The sequence below is a fragment of the Pristis pectinata genome, chromosome 1 (assembly GCF_009764475.1).
Source record: "Pristis pectinata isolate sPriPec2 chromosome 1, sPriPec2.1.pri, whole genome shotgun sequence".
In the NCBI taxonomy this organism is placed as follows: Eukaryota; Metazoa; Chordata; class Chondrichthyes; order Rhinopristiformes; family Pristidae; genus Pristis; species Pristis pectinata.
This window is the reverse complement of record NC_067405.1, coordinates 93,670,786-93,692,456: the sequence shown is the minus strand read 5'-3', so window position 1 is coordinate 93,692,456 and position 21,671 is coordinate 93,670,786. Positions and strand designations below refer to the sequence as shown.

The window sequence follows — 21,671 nt, the reverse complement described above, 5'->3', positions numbered from 1 at the left end:
ACAATCTCAATAGCATCACACAGAGCAGCAACAATCTATTTTAGTGTTTGCAAGTAAGAAACTCGAGTCATTTACTAGACTGAATTCCCTGTGGAATACTTAAGCACCAATATTATTATACAGAGGCAGGGGAAAAATAGCTGCAATGAGCTTGGTTGGCTGAGATCCATTACTGCAGTGAGTGTGCAGAAAGAACCCAGGCCAGGTGGCATGCTTAGCCTGTCAGGCACTTGCCATTTCTTCAGTGAGGAAAACTACCTCGATGTGCATTTACAGCCTCTTTAGTATTTATTTCTGCAATTTGCTTCAAGTTTGCTTGCTTTATTGCATTCTCTCACAATTCACCAATTATTATCAGAGCTCTGCTGGGGAAGGAGTGGTTGGGGGTGGGAGGAGCAATTTTGCACCAATATTGAATATGTTACGGTTCTACGGTCTCAAAGTCATATTAGAGTCATACAGCACAGACACAAGCCTTTCAGCCCACCATGTCCATGCTGACCATCTAGTACCCATCTATAGTAATCCTACTATGCTTTGGAGATACAAGCGCTCACTCAGTTATTGTTATGAGAGCACTTGCCTCTCACAACAAGTCAGCTTCTCAGACAGTGCATTCCAGGTTGCTTAAATGATGATGAAAATCTCTACTTTGTTCATCTATACTTGTTTTCATGTCATTTTCCCCCAAATCAACTATTTCTCTGTCATTAACTGTAGCAATCTCCTCAACCTTGAAAGTCTTCCTTCAACCTCTCTCATTCTTCCTTCAAGGCTTCATATCTTATTGTCTTAGTATCATTAGCAAACTTCAGTGTGATTCCCCTGTTTCTAGAAAATACAGGTAATTTCAGCACAGATTCTAGGCTGTACCATGACTACTTTAATCCAAGAAATGTTCATTTTTCTACACTTTGCTTTCCGTCCACTATCCTTTCCTCTATCTTTGAGGCAGCATTCTACGTGCCTTAATTTTAATAAAGCATCTTTCACGAGGCACCTTATCAAATGCCTTGTGAAAAATTAATTTGCATATTATCCATCACTTTCCCCAAATCAAGGTATTCTTTGAAAAAAATCCATATATCATTCAAGCGTGACCTGTTCTTTACAATCCATGATGACTGCTTTGGCTTTCTAAATATTCATTAATGTCATGTCATATTATGGATTCCAGCTGGGTGATTTTATGATTTTATGCTACTTGCAGGGGGTTCTGCTCAGCCAGGGTACATTATGGGAAACTGAGGGTGTGCTGAACACGATTCTACTGTTTGTCAAGGGACAGTGACAGAAAGGAAAATCACAAGTAATGCCGTGGCACAAAGAATCAAGTGATTTTAGGTAGAGAGAGTAGAAGACAAAGGGGGAGAAGTGCTAATGTCTAGGTATTTTAGGGAATGTTATCAAGAATGATGAATTCTTTATTGCATGTGAAAGTTGGATATTACTGTGCCCCGAGCCCTCTACTGTTATTCTTGTCTCTGACTCTGTGTGTTTTTTCAGTCTCCTGTTTCCTTTTCCTTTAAAATTTTGTTATCTAATAATTCCACCACCACCCTCCCAACCTCCTCCACAAAATATTCTCCTTGTCTCTTCCTGTGTTCTCTGATTTCAACATCTCCTCACACCCTTCATCCTCTTTCCTTTCTTCTGAATTCACCAAACCCCTTGCATTTTACAGGCAGGTCTTCAATATCACCATAATCTATATATCAAGAACTTGGCAGTCCTAAAACAAACTCTGGTGTCCCCTGAGGTTCTATCATTGCCTCACCTCTTCCTCTCTTTATTATTACTATTGTCGATATTATCTGGTTCCAATTGTGCGCTGACAGTATCAAGCTCCACCTTTTCCATCTCTATTTTCCTCTGTCCTGTGAAAGCACTTAGCTTTGCTCCTTGAGTTACCCTTAATTTCCTCTGCAAAGGTATTGAAAGACCTTTACCTCCTACTGCAGACATCTTCTCTTGTCAATCACTAAGCTAAATTCCCCAACCACAGACAAAGTGAGACTATGCAGTAGTTTGGCAACTCAATTTACACTGAGCTTTCATCTCATTTCCTCTCTATCATAAAGGCTGAAAAATTAATTTGCATAATATCCATCACTTTCCCCATATCAAGGTATTCTTTTTAAAAAATCCATATATCATGCAAGTGTGACTTGTTCTTTACAATCCATGATGACTGCTTTGGCTTTCTAAATGTTCATCTCATTTCCTTTCTATCATAAAGACCTCCATTTCTCTTCTACAATATGTCCTGCTCCCAACCCTACTTTGGTCCAACCACTTATTTCTGCCTCATATCCACACTGATGTCCACATGATCTCCTTCCTGGCTTGCCACTTTACTCCCATCATAGCCTCAACCTCACCTCAAATTCTTCTTCTCTTATTCAATCTTGTGCCCTCTGGTCCATCCATCAAACCTTGCCAAAATACACTGGCTCCTGGTTCATTAATTTCCAATTCCATATTCTTATTGATCCCTTTAAATTTCTCCAGTTCCTTGCATCCTCAAAGTCTGCAACCTGCACTCAGCTTTGTTGTTCTGATGTCAGTCTTTATGGAGAGACCATTCAATTTGCTCTGCAACTCTTCACCATCAATTACCTTGGACAAACTCGCTGGAATTATTTCCACTATCTCTCTTTGCCTTTCCATCTCCCTCTTCTTGGTCAAGGGTCTCTTTACAAATACCTGTGAGTAAGCAATTGGCCACCTCTTGTAACCTCTTTCCTCTCTTTGGCTCACTACTATCCATTTGTTTTATCATAGAATCTCACAGGATATACAGCACAGGAAGGAGCCATTTGGCCCAAACAATCTATTCCATTCTTTAGAGAGAATAAAAATTAAGGAGAAATTTGATAGAGTTGTTTAAAACCATTGCAGATTGGGCAACTGCTTAGAAGAACACCTCCGTTCAGTCCGCAAGGGTAACCCCGAGCTTCCAGTTGCCTGCCACCGTAATTCTCCAACCCACTCTCACTCCGAGCACTCTGTTTTTGGTGTCTTACGCTATTCCAGTGAAGCTGAATGGAAGCTCGAGGAACAGTGACTCATTTTCTGACTGGACATATTGCAGCCCTCAGGACTCAACAATAAATTCAAACAATTTCAGATTATTGGCCATTTCAGCCTTGTATCTCACACTTCTGAAATTTTCTACTCCTTTGGTATTTCAGATTTAATTCATCTCCTCCTACTTACACCTCCTCCAGATGCCCCTTCCCCACCCTCTTTCAGCCAGCACCATCATTCAATCCCTCTTGGTCTTCCTTTGTCCTTAACCATGGATTCCCCTCCACTTTCATTGACAGAGCTGTCAATCCTATCTCAGACCTCTTTTGCTCTCTCCATCCTTCCCCACTTTTCTGCAACTTAAGATTTGTTTTATTTCTAACTTTTCCCAATTTTGAAGAAAGGCCATCAATGCAAAACATTAACTTTTTCACCTGGTTTGCTGAACATTAGCAGTATTATTAATTCAGATTTTCAGCATCTGGACATTTATCCCATTCTTTTCTGCAACTTGGTTCACTAGAGAAGAAGAGGCTGCCAATATCCAAGTAAAGATGGAGCAAGCCACACAATTGGAAAGGTTAGTAATAGAAAACAAAATGAATGTAGTTAAATGGCTATCAATGTTCAAATTTGAAAAGTCAGAAAGGGATACTTCCCAGGCTGTTGAGAGAAGCTGCGGAAACTGCAGAAGCTGCTTTGATATGGGAATGGGATCCGAAGACCAAAAAATTGGAAATATTATATCTTTGTTCTAAAAAGGGAGAGGGACAAACATGACTCAGCCTAGTGATGGGGATATTTTAGAGCAATGACAAGGATCAAAGTTAATTGCCATGTGGCTGAGCAGCATTTTAGTCCCATTTACCCACCTTGCTTCTGCTTAGCAAAAGTCTATCAATTTCAGTTTTGTGAAAGGAATTTAAGGTGTTAGATCAGAAAGCGGAGCTTGGAGATAAAAAAGAAATTAAAGTGAGGTTTAGTTTGACAGGATCTACCAGCATAACTGAAGCAGAAGACCTGTCATTGAGAATCAGATTACAGCACACTTCGGTGTTTTCCTTTTGAGCTTCATAGCACGTGAATGGGATTGCAGGCCACTGTTAGTGAAAGGCAAGAAAATAGCAAATCACTGCCTTAGGTAATTGAATCTAATTACTCTGCATCCAGCATGCTGTTTGGAATGCCATTGAAATGTTCCTATTTATAAAGCAATGCTTTTTGTCTTGGTAGAAAGAGATATAGCCCCTGATATTGAGTGATGGTTCGAGGTTACATATTAGCCTTACAGCTCTTCTAGAGAGAACCACAGCAGCTGAAGCACATCTAATATCTACCAGTTCTCCTTATTGGAGTGAGTTGTACTCATTTTAGTGCAAAATAATCACCAGGTTTGATATTTCTCAGTCCAGAGATTATTCAGCACCAGGAAAGACATGTTAAAGGTGAAGTGTGTGTGATAGTTTTATGAGAAAGGACACGTCTGCAAAATACATTTAGATATGTGGTCCTGGGCATTATATGAAATAGAACAGGCCTTGCATGTTTAACATGCTGCAAGGTCTTTCTTCTGCTTCCTCTGCCATTATTGACTGCATGGAGGCAAACAGATAAGTTACTGGTCTGGTTTGTAGGTTACTGAAGAGGTCAATGGAAGTGAGAGACTCAGGGATAGGACAGGGAGAGGAGAGTCGGTTCTTCATTTGTGGGATGGAGGGTCAGATCATTGCCATGCTTGTAGGGGATGCTGAGAGAGAGCCAGTACATAGAGTCAGAAAGATACAGCACTCAAGAAGGCAGCATCTATCATCAAGGATCCCCACTATCTGGGTTCTCTGCTTCTCACTGCTACCATCAGGCAGGGGTTACAGAAGCCTGAAGTCCCACACCACCAAGTTCAGGAACAGCTACTTTCCTATAACCATCAGTTTCTTAATCCTACCTCAACAATGGAATACTGTGGACCACCTCTTGCACTACCATAGACTTGTCTATGATTGTGTCTTTTTTTCCCATTAAATTCTTGTTTTTGCATTGTCTTTTTTTTCCTTTCTTCACTGTGTTATTTATGTATAATTTACATTCTGTGTGTTGTTTATATCCACATGCCTGTGATGCTGCTGCAAGCAAGTTTTCATTGTACTGTACCTCAAAGTGCTTGAGCACAAGACAATAAACTTGCCTTGACTTGGAAAGAGGCTCTTTGGTCCAATCAGACCAGGCTGACCATCAAGCACCCATTTACAGTAATCCTACACTAATCTCATTTAATTCTCTCCAAATTCCCATCAAACCCTCTAGACTCCACCCCTCATCAATTCACTAGGGTCAATTTGCAGTGGCCAATTGACCTGTCAACCCACATGCTTTTAGGATGTGAGAGGAAACTGGAGCACCCAGAAGAAACCCAAATGATCACAGGGAGAAAGTGCATGTAACCAGCACGAGGGTCTCTGGAACTGTGAGGCAGGGGTTCTACTAGCTGCACCCATAGTGGTTTTCCCATTTGAAAGACACCTACCTGAAGCAGTTCGCCAATGCTGGATTCTGTAAGCTGAGATTTCAGGCAGAAAATCCAAAAGCTGCAGATATTAGAAATCTGAAAGAAAAACAGAAAACAATAAGCTGAAAAAGAGAGAAGAAGATTCATTGCTAAACTTAGTTCAATGCAGTTTATATATCTGTCATAGAGTCATAGAGCGATATAGCATGGAAACAGGCTCTTCAGCCCATCAGCTCCGCTCCGACAATCAACCCACATGTGTTTGGAATGTGGGAAGAAACCGGAGCTCACAAAGGAAACCCATGCAGTCAGGGAGAGAACGTGCAAACTTCACATAGACTGCAACTGAGGTCAGGATTGAACCAAGGTCTCTGGAAAGAGAAAAAGAGTTAATGTTTCATACTGGTGACCTTTTATAAGAATGTAGTCAGTAACCGTTTCTTCTGGCCTCTGGTTGCATATCCCTAATATATAACTCCTGAAAATCTCCAAAATGACTGGATTATCATACGCCTTCAAAGTTTTTACAATGCTGATGTAAGAAGTATCATCCATGGTTTGTGGTGCTAATAAACATTCCTGTTTTATATTTCTCCAGCCCTGCTACTAGTCTTGCTATTGGCTTCCTTTTTTAATGTACAGCTTTGTTGTTCTGCACTCTGTCCTCCCCTGGGACCCCAACAAAATAATTTGCTCAGAGATACACTGGCACCCGTTCCATGTACAGAACAAAAGGTTGCAACCTCTCATACCTATCCAGTTCACCAACATTTCCACACATCTGCTGCCAGCCACTGTTGCTGCTATACCCGGAGACCCCTGTTTTCATCCACTTTACACTCGATTACTCTCCTGAACAGCAAGATCCCAAACTAATCACCAATGCAGCTTCTGCAAGTTCTTCGATGTTACTGTTCCATAAAACAAGCTACAGAATAGAGCTTCTAACCAGGCATCCTTTACTGAAGGCAAACAGCACTTAATGAACAATAATGGCTTATACAACAATGTATCAGATGTCACACGATTCGTGGAATGCATATTTAGAACATAGAACATAGAACAATTACAGCACAATTCAGGCCCTTTGGCCCACAAAGCTGTGCCGAACATGTCACTACCCAAGTAAAAACGCTAAATATATACTAATTATTATGCACATAAAGTTCCTGCTACATGGTAGAATTTCTAAGTATATTTTCTAAAAAAAATTGCTTTGCTTTCCATTTGCTTAAATGGAGTCAGAGCTCCCCCAGTTATTTCTCGGAAATTAAACTGAGAAAACAATGAAAATGTGCTGCAGATTCTTCCAGCATACCGGAAAAGTTAAGATAAGATCTCTATTGGTCACATGCACATCGAAACACACAGTGAAATACACCTTTTGCGTAGAGTGTTCTGGGGGCAGCCCGCAAGTGTCGCGACGCTTCTGGCGCCAACATAGCATGCCCACAACTGCCTAACCTATACGTCTTTGGAATGTGGGAGGAAACCGGAGCACCCGGAGGAAACCCACGCAGACACAGGGAGAACATACAAACTCCTTACAGACAGTGGCCGGAATTGAACCCGGGTCACTGGTGTTGTAATAACATTATGCTAACCACTACACTACCATACCACTTAATATTTTGGGTGTGCGTCTTATGCGATTAGAAGCACAATTGCACTTGCAGTGCTGTGACGCTGAAGAAAATGTTCTCCAACATCGCACCTCATGAGAAAAAGAAAGATATACAAGAAAGATAGGGGAAGGAATACAGAGGTGACCATCTGAGCTAAAATTGCCAAACACATGACGATTGGGGGTAATGTTTACCTCTGGCTATCAATGCTAACTGTGTAAGACGATATCAGCTGCCTATGAGACAGTCTTCCACACATTCTGTCCCATTGACAGATGTGCAGTACTTAGTGTAACTATGACTGTTCTTCTCATATGTATTTAGCATTGCACGTTAATGGTAAATTTTTCCCCCGAGCTAGCCAGTCAGCATCGAGAGAGAGAGAGAGAGAGAGAAGAAAGACACATGTCAACCTACAGGTTTGGACCCATCAATAGAACCTCTGTCCCAGGCCTCAGGATCTGTCCTGTTTCAGATTATAAGAGTTTCTTGACCCTTTCTTGTGATGTAATAGTCTGTAGCCATTGCCTTGTATTGTAGTAATGTAGAAATGGTTCCTGCAAGTGTTTTCAGGACTTTCTCTGCATGTGGTTTCATTAGAATGGACAAGATGTGATTGAGTTGTTCAAAACCATACGAAAATGAGTCAGAGTAGTGGAACCCAATTCTTTCTAATGGTGGGAATGAGCCAACAACAGTACCTTGCATAGCTACAGTGCCTTTAATTGTAGCAAAATATTCTGAAGTGCTTCCCAGGACCAATATCAATCAAAACCACAATATCATCAAGCCACATAGGAGATTAATATGACGACCAAAGGCTTGGCTTTAAAGAGGATCTTAATGGAGGAAAAGAGAGGGAAAGAAGTGAAAATGTTTAGGGAGGGATTTCAAAAAATTAGGGCTTTGGTAGCTAAGGCTTGAACCACCAACAGTGGACCAATTAAACTTTCAGATGATCAAATGACATAATTGGACTGGCAGAGAAATCTCAGAAGGTTTTAGGGGCAGGGAGATTACAGAGGGGGGGGGGGGGTGAGCCCATGGAGGGATTTGAACATAAGTGCGAAAACTTTAAAAACTGAAGCGTGGCTTAACCAGAGCCAACAGCAGTCATCAAGCACAGAAGTAATGTGTATACAGGAATAGGTGCAGGTAGGACACAGATATCAGTGATTTGGATCAAATTTACAGTGAGTAGAAGAAGGACAAGAATGGACAAGTCCAGAGGTAAACAGGTATGGATAATGGCTTCTGCAGCAGTTGAGCTAAAGCAAGTGTAGGGTCAGGCAATATTATAGAGCTGGAAGCAGGCAGTTCTAACAGCAAAGCTATGTGGCCAGAAGATCATCATAAGGTTGCAAACAATTCAGCTCTGGACATAGGCCAGGGAGAGGGATGGAGTCGATAGGTAGGGAATGGAGTTTGTCCTGGGGACCACAGAAGACAGCCTTGACTTTCCCTTTTCTTGATTGGTGAAAATTTCTGTTGATTTACTGCTGTATCTCAGTTTGACAATTGAGAGGAGTCAAGAGAGGTGGTGTTGAGATACAACTGAATGTATTCAATGTAGAATGTAGGCATGTTTTATCATGGTGTTACTGAGTGTCAGTGTGTAGATGGGAAATAGGAAGAAATGAAGGACATTTCCTTGGGACACACCAGAGATAACAGTGTAGGGCTGTGTATTACTGATATCAGCTTTTTATTTCTTGAATACTGAATTCATTCTAAAATTGTTGCTGTGGTATTTCATTCACACTCTTCAATTGGTCCCGGCTTTTGAGTCCAGTAACATAATCATTACACGACTGTTCTTACAATGCATTAGCTACTATAAAAAGCTAAGACCAGGCAAGCACATGTGATTGGGGTCACGGAAGAGCAACACCTACTCAGATTAATTGTTCCAAACAGCCTGTTTCTGTGTTTTAATTTCAAGGTCATTCTTTGTGAAGACGGGAACACTTGAAGCTGCCATACTCTGAAGTACGTCTGCTCTTTGTTTATGAGCAGTTCTCCATCAGATTGAGATGGTTGCCCAGTTTCAGTGTATTTGCTTTGTTAATACATGTAATGCTGCCACGGCCAATGGAAGTGCAGTTGTTACCTCTGATAGATGAACCATCAAAAAAAAAGACTTTTCAAATAGATAGGTAGGCACCCATGATGTTGCAATTAGCATTCCCTGTTTGCAACAGTCACCAAGGGTTAACTGCCAATCAACGGGACATGAGCTATAATCCATTGTGTCCTTGTTCTGATTTTTGATGGACAATTATATCTCCGGAGACCACACAGCTTGGAAATAAAAATGACAGCTGCTGGCAATTCCTGCCATTCATTTGCTTCTAACATTTAGATTTATATCACAGTAATCCACAGAGTGTGAATCGCTAATGATATTTTCTACATCTAAAACAGCAACAAGCACTTGCATTTATATTCCAGCTCTAACACAGAGAACACTCAAGGCACAAGGAAGAGAGATTCTGAGACAAAGAAGGGGAAACTAGCAAGAATGATCAAAAGAGCAAAAAAAAGTATTTGTAGATGCTGGATATCTGAAACATAAAACAGGAGATGCTGGATACAGAAAGCCAAGCAGCATCCGTGGAAAGGGAAGCAAGTTAAACTTTGAGAGAGATAACTTTACGTGAATTTTTAATGAGGATTTTAAGGAGCGTCATTTTGGAGGAGGGAGATGAGGTAGAAGTGCTTAAAGAAACCCATTTGAATAGGGGATCTAGGCGGTTGTAGATTCTTAATGGATAGGGAGGATGCAAAAGAGTTGACGTTTGGAGGAATTGTGAGATTGGTGTGGGGGGGGGGGATGCAGGGGCACTTGCTGGGTTAAAAGAACTTAGGGTGAAAGTGAAACCCTGATACAGGGGTGGTGATTTGGAGGCACTCGGGAACCTGACAGACAACAGATGGAACTTGAGAAAGGAGAACAATACAACTCAGGGTGATAGACGTTTTCATAGTGCTGAAGTTTATGGAGGGTGGAGGAGGGGAGCCCTGGGTGGCAGAAGAGCACTGGAATAGTTAATGTTGGAAGTGACTACTGCATGAATGAGGATTTCAGCAGCATGTAGACCGCAGAGGGACAGAAATGAATGATGTTATGACAGTGCTGAGAAGAGCATGGAGGCAGAAACACAGCTTGGAGTTGAACGGAACGCAAGTGCTGAAAAACGTCTCATTCTGCTGCAGTGGCCAAGATGGGATGGAGTTGGTGGCATGTGTATGGAATATGTGGTAAGGCAAGGAATTATTGTTTTGATCTTCCCATGTTTAACCGTAGGAAATTACAGCTAATTACAGAACGGTTATTGAACTAGTAGTCCGAGTACATGGAGACACTGGAGGATGGACAGAAGTTGGGGAGAAGGAGAGCAGTGCAGAATGTCAAAGTTGACCCAATATAGCATTGCTTGATATTGTCAAGTGGAAGAAGAATAGAAGGGACGAAGGCTGGGTCTTTGGGGGAACATTTATTAATTGTGCATGGATAGAAAGAGAAGCCTTTAAGAAATTGCAGTGACTGGAATGGAATGCTAAATGAGGAGGGGACTATGGCAGATCACAGATCTTTCTTTCCCATGAGGCTGCCACTGCAAAATTGTACAGCCTATCAGGCCAGGATCCCTTGGATTATAGAACCAGTCCTGCATGCACCTTCTCTTTGCACTCTCTATAAATGGTGGATTGCACAAAGGAGAACAGATTAGTCTCTGGTCCATTTTGTGGGTCATGTGAGGAGTGGCAGAAACGGTGTAATTTGTGAGAAGAAAGGCTGAGGAGGGTGTAGGGAGAGATAGAGGGGCATCAGTTCAGAGGTGCAGGGTGAAATCAGGCCCTTAAGGGTTGAATTGGGGCATTGTTGGGAGGAAGGTCCATGGTTGGCTGCTGAGAAGGGATGTCAGGGTTATGGTCAGGTTATAGGAAGGAAAGTTGGCCTCACAGTTGGAATGGAGAGAATTGGGTGTTGCAACTGAGCTGGGTGAGGCCGATGTCTGCACAAGAGTGACCACAAGGAGTAAGCTTTTAATATCATGGACTTTCCTGAAATGGGAACCCAACACTGCACCCAACAGCCCAGGACCTGCTCAGCTAAGACTCATTTAACCATATTGTGAAGACCTCCTCCTGTGTGGTTGACCTGCATCTTCCTCAGACACACAAGCTTGAAAATCACAGGAAGGTTGATGAGGCATGCAGTGAATGCAGTTGAATGCCTTCATGCATGTGGGCTTCTCCATGCATTAGTACATAAACCGTGCTGAAGGAAGATGATGTGGAGCACATACTAAGTGCCAGATCACGCTGAAGGATTTCCCAATGAAATTAATTTGTGTGGTGCACATTAACATTGTGGCATGTGATACACGTTTGTCACCAATTTACCCACAAGATGAGAATCAAACACAAGTTACCCAAGGTGTTGGAGGTGGCTGGTGAAATTGGCCATACCAAAGGCTGCAGAGGGGTTGAGGGGAATCAGAAGAGATAATGCACCACTGTCACAGAGGATGTTGATTGAGCTTTGGCTGGGATTGCTTCAAAAGTGAATCAGGAGAAAAGGTAGAAACGAATAAGGGTTTGTGCTGCTTCACCACAGAACCTTGACTGAATTTACAACATGAATCAGGATAACTTCTGTAGAAAATTAATCTCAGTTTTTCATCGTAACATTGGTGTAACAATATGCTCCACTGGTGAAGTTAGAGCATGTCAAGGATATTTAATTATTTTTCTTTTGTGCAACCCAGCAAAGATTAGAGAACTAAAAAGCAGAATCTGCAATAATTTATACAACTTCTTTTTATCCACCTTTATCATAGAAAATCAATATTAGGTGCTGTTTCTAAATTCCAGTTGCTGAGTAACCTTTATCTACACTTTGATCTGATCAATTGTTTTAATGAGATATTTTTGTTTCACCACCAGTGTTCAGTGACCTTTCTAATATTAGCTATATTGTACTAAAACACATATAAGGGTTCTTGTAAAAAGACTCAAATCCTATTACATTGATCATGTTGGACCTAGAAAACCAATTGTAACATCATTGAAAGTTAAAGTGTGTGTGGTTTTCCAATCTGCCAATGCATTTTTGCTTTTCTATAATCTCATCCCTTAAGAAATAAATTTGCAGGTATAATGCTAACTCAGTCACTTTATGCAGTATGTGAAGTTTAAGTAAGTAGATTTGTCTTTGGAAGTTGGCTTTTAAATTGAACACAAGTAAAAAGTATTAGGAAAAATTTGAAATAGTTATTATTTACTGTCAGTTTTCCTTACTCTGCACCTGGAGATAAGTTCTGCTGACTAGCACTGTGATTTAAATGGAAAAATATTTGTAATCTAGTGCATTAATAATTAAGATAGTTTAAGAATATTTTATCAAACCATATTTTACAGTTGCATATATGTGTTCTGCTGTATTTGTGGAAATACAGAATTAATTGTACAAATCTTTGAGATAAATTAACGAGTTTATTTTTCTGAGGCTCCTTAACACTAACTCACTCTTCTCTAACTCTTTATGAATTTTTAACATGGTCCTATGTGGAATCATCAAAAGATATCTCAGTGAATCAAATTATTATTGAAATTTATTTCAAGTTATTTATTTGCTGAACTAAAAATATACACAATTTCAATCCAGCTCTTGGCTTGGCAGTAAATATAGATCCACAAGTAATGATAGACTGAGTTACTCTTTACTCATAATGAAGTTTACTTCCAACTTCCTCCTGAGTAGAAACATAGAAAAATAGGAGCAAGAGTGGGCCATTTGGCCTTTCAAGCTTGTCCTACCATTCAACACAATTGTGGCTGATCCTTTATTTCAATACCATATTTCTGCTCTTTCCCCATACCAAGATGTCTTTTGTGTCTAGAGATCTGCCTACCTCCTTAAATATATTCAGCAACTTGGCTTCCACAGCCTTCTGGGGCAGAGAATTCCACAAGTTCACGACCCAATGAATGTAGAAATATCTTCTCTTCTCAGTCCTAAACATCTTACCCCATATCCTAAACTGGTGACTCCTGGCTCTAGAATCTTGAGCCAGAGGAAACTTCCTTCTCGCACCCATCTGTCAAGGCCTGTTAAAATTTTGTATATTCCAATGAGATCCCCTCCCATTCTTCTAATGAATACAGGTTTAGTCAACCCAATCTCTCCTCCTACAACAATCCCACCATCCCAGGAATCACTCTGGTGAACCTTCACTACGCTCTCTCTCTATAGCAAGTATATCCTTCCTTAGGGAAAGAGCCTGAAATGGCATAAAATACTGCAGGTGTGGTTTCACTGTGGCCTTATATAACTGTAGTAACTGACTCAATTGCCACAAGCATCACCATCTGCTGCAGGCTTCTCCAGCTACTATATTATCCATAAATTATGCATTAAATACTGTAAAATTGTTGAAATATATCGAATAGATGGCATTGGAAAGGCTATTTGTCCAAATCATTATTAGTACTTTCCCACCCTCTTTGGGAAATAATTTGGAAAATAATCCCAAATGCCATTTACCACCCTCTTCCCATCTCACTTCAACTGCTTTGTCTTATTTTTATACCCTTTTAGTCCAAGTTTGAACCAAGGATGTGATGGGGTCTGAGCTGAGTAGTCTTGGTGAAACCCAAACTGAGCATTGGTGAGCATATTATTAACGACGAGGCATTGCCTGATAGCACTGTCAACAACACTTTCCACCAAATGATCTCTGCTTAGGTAGCAATTGTGATATCCCCAATGACTTCAGTGCCCCGGACTTGAAAGAAAAATATTAGTTATAGTTCACAGAATTGACTCCTGATCAGTCTCCAGGGAAGCATGTTTATCCATGCCAGTCAAGGACAGAATTAACTATTGTTTTCCTCAATAAGCAGTTTCAAAACTATGCAGATCTTTATAAAGTTGGTAAGAAAAAAATACAGATGTGCACTCTCAAAATTCTACTGCACTGTTACTGATGGTGATCATACAGCTAGGAACAAGCAATATCCACTAATACAAACTCTTCATACTGGAAATAACACTATGTCATATGCTCAGGTGTGATTCTTGAGACATGCATCTGCTATTTTAAAAGGAGACATAAAATAAATACTAAGCATTATACATATCTGACACTAAGGCATGGCATCCAAGACATGTTCTTTCCTTCTACAATTTAAATGATGTGTCCATCATCAAAACACTCTAGCTCCCAATTCAGGAAATTATAGAGCAGAAGGAGGTAATTCTGTTTCATGTGTCTATACTATTCACTGCAATTACCTACCTTAATCTCCCTTCTTTTAATGGCCATCCCTTTCAAATACTTAGCTAGTTCCACTTAAAATAAGATTGTAGTCTCTACCTCAGTACCCTCTTGTGGTGAAGCGCTGCAAAAATATTTTTCCTTCTTTGTTCCTGTTTTTCTGCCTTTATTCTTTACATTTACAGCATGATTATTTTTTGACTGTAAGTACTCTAGGCTGCTCTGTCTCTACCCTGTTCTAAATAATAAATGGAGGTGGGTTGATACTATGCCATTTGCAGTGTGCATTATATAGCTTCTCAGTTAAGTTACATCACAAATCTAAGACCCCACTGAGGTATGCAGAGACGCCAGTATTATACAAGGCTTCACCATTCATAATACATAGACAGCTAACATCATGGATCACACGGATTATGGATTATGGTGATCCTAATTAAGGATTATCAACTCCATTTAATACCCAGGCAAAGAAATCATGATGCACAGCACTAATAAAAAGTAATATGGGACACACAGGCCGGTAGTGGAGACAAATACTCCAGCCTATGGATGACGATATAAATTCAATTTCATAAGAACTATATTTCTCTGAATCATTTAATGGCACTGCATGATTAGCAACTGAGTGTTTATCAAACAGAGGCTCTGATGTATAATCAGTGATTAGTTCAAAATACAGGAAGAAACATGGCCAAGAGAAATATAATGTTATTGTAATCTTTATCATGCTTGTCAGAAGATGTGAAATTCACAAAAAAAGCACATTAGGGTATGACCTTACTGTTCTTTATTTCAAGCCACTGTCAGACTACTTTTAAAATTCAGATCACATTACGTTAATATTAACAAAATATAAAGTCAAACTTTGTACACTTGGCACATTGAGGTGTGCAGCATTTTACTCTACTGACACCACCAAGACAGGTTAAAACATTCACGTTGCTATTTGTGGGACATTGATCAGTCAAGAACTCTGCTCAGGCCCTCTGGATAACAACAGCGGCTACACTTCAGAGAAATTAATTATACATGAAGCACATTGGAACATTTCTGAAAGACAATGTTGCATAACAGAAATTTCACTTCTCAGCAACTACAGGAGGAATGCTATATTAAATTACCATATTGACATGAACAAAGATGAGAATCCAGCCTACACAACTTCTTCCACTTAGGAAAGCCTAGAGTAGCTCCATCACAGAATCATGTTCTTAAGCAACGCTTTGATTCTTGGACCCACTACTTGATTCTGAAAATCCAAATGTTGATTACAGTTACCGTGAATTTTTTCCTGATCTTGGGTCTAAATTTGCTTTCAAGCTCATGCCTTTCATCTTATAGCCAAGCCTTAACATTAAGGATGATTCAGATTTACGTTGTTTCCCATCATTTACTATCTCGATACCTTGAGAGACAGTAGATTAGTAGGGAGAAATACATGGAGCATCAAAGCAGATCAGTAGCAAAGTGTGAAAAAGGGATCCTAGTATCCTGGTATTTTAACAGTCAGCTCTTAACAATGAAAAACTTCCATTTTCTTTTATGTTTTTTTTTCTACACATCATCTTTCAAAGTAATCAAAATAAATGGATGTGTTACAGTACTTAAAGTCTGGCACTCAATGTCACTATTATATTTAAGAAACATGGAAGCAGGTCATATTTCCAAAGACACTTAGAGTTAGATGATTACTGCATCGTATTACACATGTTTATCTCTTTGGAAAGCATTGTTAGACACCTGCAAATTAGATTTAGGAATCTGAACATCATCACACATTCACCCAAGACTGAAAGACATCACATTGGACTATAAAGTAGATGATGCAGGATTAGCTAAGCAATACTTAACACCTTCAGATAAAACTATCTGATCTGATATTTTAACAGATTTGATGCTCCATGTATTTCTCCTTACTAATCTGTTGTTTCTCAAGGTATCAAGATAGTAAATGATGGGAAACAACGTAAATCTGAATTTATCTTCAAAATAAAAGATGTAATAGCTGTTAAGATGACAAACAAGTTAATTTTATATGAATGAACCAAGCATTTCTGTACTAAGTAGTGTAATTTTGAGCCTATTGCATGGAATTATCCAAAAGATATTCATAAAATATCAATATAAAATCAATTCCAAAAGCTATTAATCTAATTATAGGAATCCATTCCAACAAAGTTATTTAGGCAGGTAGGGTCTAAGCAAATATAAAAGCTGTAGCATACCACAAGGAATGAATGAGGCACAATGAGGAGAAAATAAATGGGAAACAGGGCTGCTGGCAATATTCTGAGAACTGGCAATAGACTCCAAATGGTCTCCTTCAATGTCATGAGAAATATATGAGGGAACAAAAGGAAGGTCTGACATTGCTTTTTCATTAGCTGGCTGCAGATAAAAGAACATGGTCCAAAAGTAGAGTTTGCCATAAGAGAGCAGGAGGGTCAATTTGGTCAAGCAGCATCTGTGGAAAGAGAAACAGAGTCAACCTTTCCAATTGAAGATTCTTCAACAGAACAGCTCCAGCGACTTGAGTTCAATCCCAACGTCCTATGCTGTATGTGTGGAGGTTGGACATTCTCCCTGTGACTGCTTGGGTTTCCTTCAGGCGCTCCAGTTTCCTCCCACATGTGAAAGATGTGCAGCTTGGTAGGTTAATTGGCCACTGAATTGCCCTTAGTGTGTGGGTGAGTGGAAGAATCTGGGGGGTGGGGGTGGGGGTGGGGGTGGGGGTGGGTAGGGTTTGATGAGAATGTGGAGGGAATAAAATAGGATTAGAATAGGATTATAGGATTGGTTTGAGTCCATATTTGGTGGTTGGCACTGACTTGTTGGGCTGAAGAGCCTGTTTCCATGCTGTGACTCTTATTTCAGATTTCCAGCATGTGCAATATTTAGGTTTTGGTAAGTTAAATTATTTGAGATTAACACCTCGCTAAAACTATCAAGAAGGAAATGCCCCCATTGAATCATGAAAACCAGTGAGATCTGGTGATTTATCATTGATTGTTGCCGCTCTTGCTCTTCGATTGGGGATGAGGGTGCTTGAGTAATTGGGGTTTGCCTTCTCCAAGAAGTGGGGTGGGGGAAGGTGGGCTGGGCTTTCCCTCCATTTAGTACCTGAACACTATAGGTGGCAGTAGTACAGGGAGGGGGAGGGACCGGGTGATGGTGGAGGGCAAAGCTTATTGCCTATTCCTCAACACAGAACACCAACACTTACTCCCTGCAGGATGAAAGAGGGAGGCTGAAGATAAACATGGGTCTTGTGCATCAAAAATAATTACTAAAAGCTGTTGATTTTGCAATGTAAGTAATGGGTCGCCCTTTCTACTCCCGCCTGGTTAGGGTACAGACTCTCGGAATGCACAGTCCCCTGCTGCAGTGATGAGATTAGATTTCCAGGTTTTAGCTGACCACATCTTCAACCCACTGGCCCTCACGCTTTTTTTTCGATCCCTGATTTTTTTTTGGAGGTTTATAGCTTTAATTCGACACCGCATCAGGTTGGATTACGTGTGGACTGTTCCAGCTCTTCCGGGTCAGAAACACAGAGCGAACCTAGGCATCTGCCCCCACCTCTCCCCCACCCCCCCCCACCCCAAAAAAAAACACAGCGGCAGAGCTGGTGGTGCATCTGTCGGACAAGTCCAGTCAGCGGTGTAAGGCAAACGCGAGCACTCCCCGCACGCCACCACACACCCAACAGGCGGCTTGTTTGTTTGCAGCTCCCAGCACCATGAAACAGTCCGGCGGCGGCGGTAGCAGCAGCAGCAGCAGCAGCAGCTAAGAGATGGAAGATAAAAAGCCAGCTGGCATCAGGCACATCTCCAAGCCAGGGGATGCGGGCAGACCCGGGGGAGGAGGCGGCGCCGTGCAGGTGTCCAAGTGCGACCTGAGTGTGATCAAGGGGGAGCACGGCCAGTCCGACCCGCAGGAGACCATCCGGCGAGCGTTGGACTTCAAGAGCCAGGGCAACCAGTGCTACAAGGAGAAGAAATTCCGGGAAGCCATCGGCAAGTATCACCGGGCTCTGCTGGAGATGAAGGGCTTCCTTGCAGTGAGCGAATCCGAGTCCTCGTCCTCTGCCGTTCAGGTGCACCCTGGCCCGGGGAGAACGTCCGTGAAACTGACCGAGGAGGAGAGGAAGGTAGTGGAGAACAGCGAGATCGAGTGCTACAACAGCTTGGCAGGTGAGGCGCGATCTGCTCAGGTCCCAATTTGTTGCCGTGTGTTTTGATAAGGGGGAGAGAGAGAGAAATAGTTCATTTTTTTTACTTTCGGAAGAGAAGAAGGAGTTAAGACCATTCACTGCCCCTTCAGCAGATTGTTTTGGTTTGCTCAGGCTAGAAGCAGCGAACGGGGAAATCACAGTCGAAGACAGTTAAGCGAACGCAGTGAGATTGAAGCTGAACCGAAATGCACATTTTTGTTTTGTACCTTGCTACACCTGTTCCTTTGCTTTTTGATCATCCATACTGTATTGGGTGTTGACATTTGCTAATGGGATTTGCAGAGATCTCATATTGTGGAAATAGTGACATCACTCAGTGTAGATTAGTGTGAGACTCAGCGAAGGTTTAGAGATATCGACCATTAGAAATGATTCACATGGATGTTATTCAGTGAAATATTCGTCATCACATGAACGTCATTATCAAAACTGATAAATACATCAATGTCAGTGGAAGTAGCAATTCCTCTGTCAAGAACTAATACATTATTACAAATTTATGAATCAAAAGCAAGTTTGAGTTTAGACTGCTTGGCTCAGTATTCAAGTTCGACCATTTCGTCATAAGTGTTTTTGAAGGGTGCTGGTTACATGTGGTATCAGTATCAACTGGTGATGTGGCACATGAAACAATTTACAACACCCAGAGGTTATGCAAGGCAGACTACCCATGCATGAAGCATAAAACAAAGGATGTCAAGATCTCTCTGCTTTTGCGGCACAAGGCTTAAAGCCTGTGTCCACCCATATTGTTGCTACATGTCTTGTGGGTACAGGCAAGATGTGCTGTAGTATTGATATAAGATTTGTACCAGGCCTTCATTCTGAGCCATTGCTATTCATTGAGTAAAATCTGTATTTTCTATGTTATGAATATTTTGAAAGATATTAATGAAAGAACTAAAAGTCTTTGAAGAAAGTGGAAAACTCCAAAAGATATAATAGATCAAAATGCTGGTAGCTTTTAGCATTAAATGTGTTGGACATTGTGCTTATGACTCAATATCAACATCTAAAATAGACAGTTAACGATCGCATGCAAATTCAAATGATGTCAAGCAGAGATCATGCATTAATTAGTGTCATAGTTTGCATGCAAAATAAATACATTAGCATGGTGCAGAGAAGCTTCAGCCTGATCATGGGAAATCCTGAAATATCATTGAAAAAAATTGTCTCAATTCTCTACAGTGGTAATAACAGTTAGACATTAGACCATTAAGAACGTGAAAGGTAATTTTTAGGTGGCCAGAGTTAGATCTGCTCATCCATCCAACCAAGAAATGGTTGACCTATAAATTAGGCACTGCAAGAAGGTTTTAATCCAGCCTGTGCACACCAGAGATTTTCTTCTTCAAGCTGCCGCAGTTTTGTACTAAAAGCTGTTTCTGGTGCATATTTCATATAAGGCTTGGGGCATTCTCCACTACTGTGCAATTTGAAGAAAAAGCCTTATTGATCTCCAACATAATGCAAAATGTATGATCACTTTATCTTGTTTTACTGTAAGGAGATAAAGCAAGGCAAAATTTTGCCAAGTCTCTATATAGATGAGTGCATGATGGTCTATTTAGCGAAATGGTAATATCATCAGCAGACACCTATCTGTTACGACATGCAAAAGATGAAGTGACACTAAATTGTTGAGAATGTATTGTAACCACAGTCAGTTTCAAAAGACATCATGAGAAGTTAATATATTGGAGAATTCCAAAATCGGTCTTGCATTTCTGTATGCAATAAAGCAACCATAGAAGAAAATATAATAGTAATAATAGAATATTAGTGGAATTAATTTAACATCATGGTGTTATATCTTACTGTGCACTGCATGTAGATCCACTATACTAAAGAGCATGTTGCAGTATTTAGCTGACTCATGTACTCTCTGTGCAGAAGTGCTCAGAATGGAGAAATGCAGGTAATGCAGATATTTGTAATTACTTGAGGTAATTTAAAAATACCCCAGTGGATTTGTGTAAATTTTAGGCTAAATTCTTAAATTAAAAACAGCCCAGCCTTGTGAAGTCAAGGAACCACAAACTGGAAGAAGTGTATCACGAATGGCAAAACTAACATTGGTTCTTTGCAGTGTTCCCAGAATTTGGTTGGCAAGGGAGTGAGGCCAACTTTGGATGGAGGTTCGGACCTGCTGAAGGCCAGTGTGAGATCTCCACCTGCATCATTTCCAGACTTGGATATTTACTTGCATTTGTAACTTTACTTCATTGTTCCAAGAGGATGCTGGTGGTGTTGGGGCAAGTAGTCCTCAGGGGTTCTTCTCTGACCTCTGCTGGAAAATGCAGTGTGTGAAGATCGGGTGATCAGAAGTGATTCCAATCTTTTGTGAACCTACAAACATTAAATATCATTGAAAGATGAACTGTGCTTTACAGTTAACATTTGGTAAATTGGTTTATTATTGTCATATGTACCGAGGTACAGTGAAAAACTTTGTTTTGCATGCCATCCATATAGATCATTTCACCCCATCAGAGCACTGAGGTAGTACAAGGGACAACAATAACAGAATGCAGAATAAAGTGTTACAGAGAAAGTGCAGTGCAGGCAGACAATAAGATGCAAGGCCATAACGACGTAGGTTGTGAGGTCAAGAGTCCATCTCATCATACTAAGGGACTGTTCAATAGTCTTGTAACTGCAAGTGATTGCTTATAATATCACACAAACTAAAATCTGATCAGGCAAACAGTTAAGATTGGAAACAGGAAGAATTGAATTACTTATAACATATTAACATTTCCTCAGTATTGATTTTACCTTGTAAAAAAAATTATCACCTTTTAAAATATCTTGCTTCCATTTCATTTGTTCATAGTTACATTTTCATTCAATCTGACCTGATTTCTATTTTCCCTGATTCTCAACCCATTACCTCGTCTGCACTCTGTAAATTCACCTCATGTTCTTCATTGTAGCTTAACTCATAAATTCTAAATTCAATTGCAATTCACCCTGAATATTTATTG

At 40.5% G+C, this 21,671-nt stretch overlaps 1 protein-coding gene across 1 annotated transcript in view; it reads left to right on the top strand.

Moving 5' to 3' along the window:
• Positions 1-18,058: 18,058 nt before the first annotated feature.
• LOC127578038 (tetratricopeptide repeat protein 9A) overlaps positions 18,059-21,671 on the top strand; it is an 82,890-nt gene continuing 79,277 nt past the window's right edge. The window contains exon 1 of the mRNA XM_052029737.1: positions 18,059-18,640. Within this exon, the coding sequence (XP_051885697.1) occupies positions 18,241-18,640 (400 nt within the window). The 5' untranslated portion in view covers positions 18,059-18,240. The remainder of the gene's footprint in view (positions 18,641-21,671) is intronic.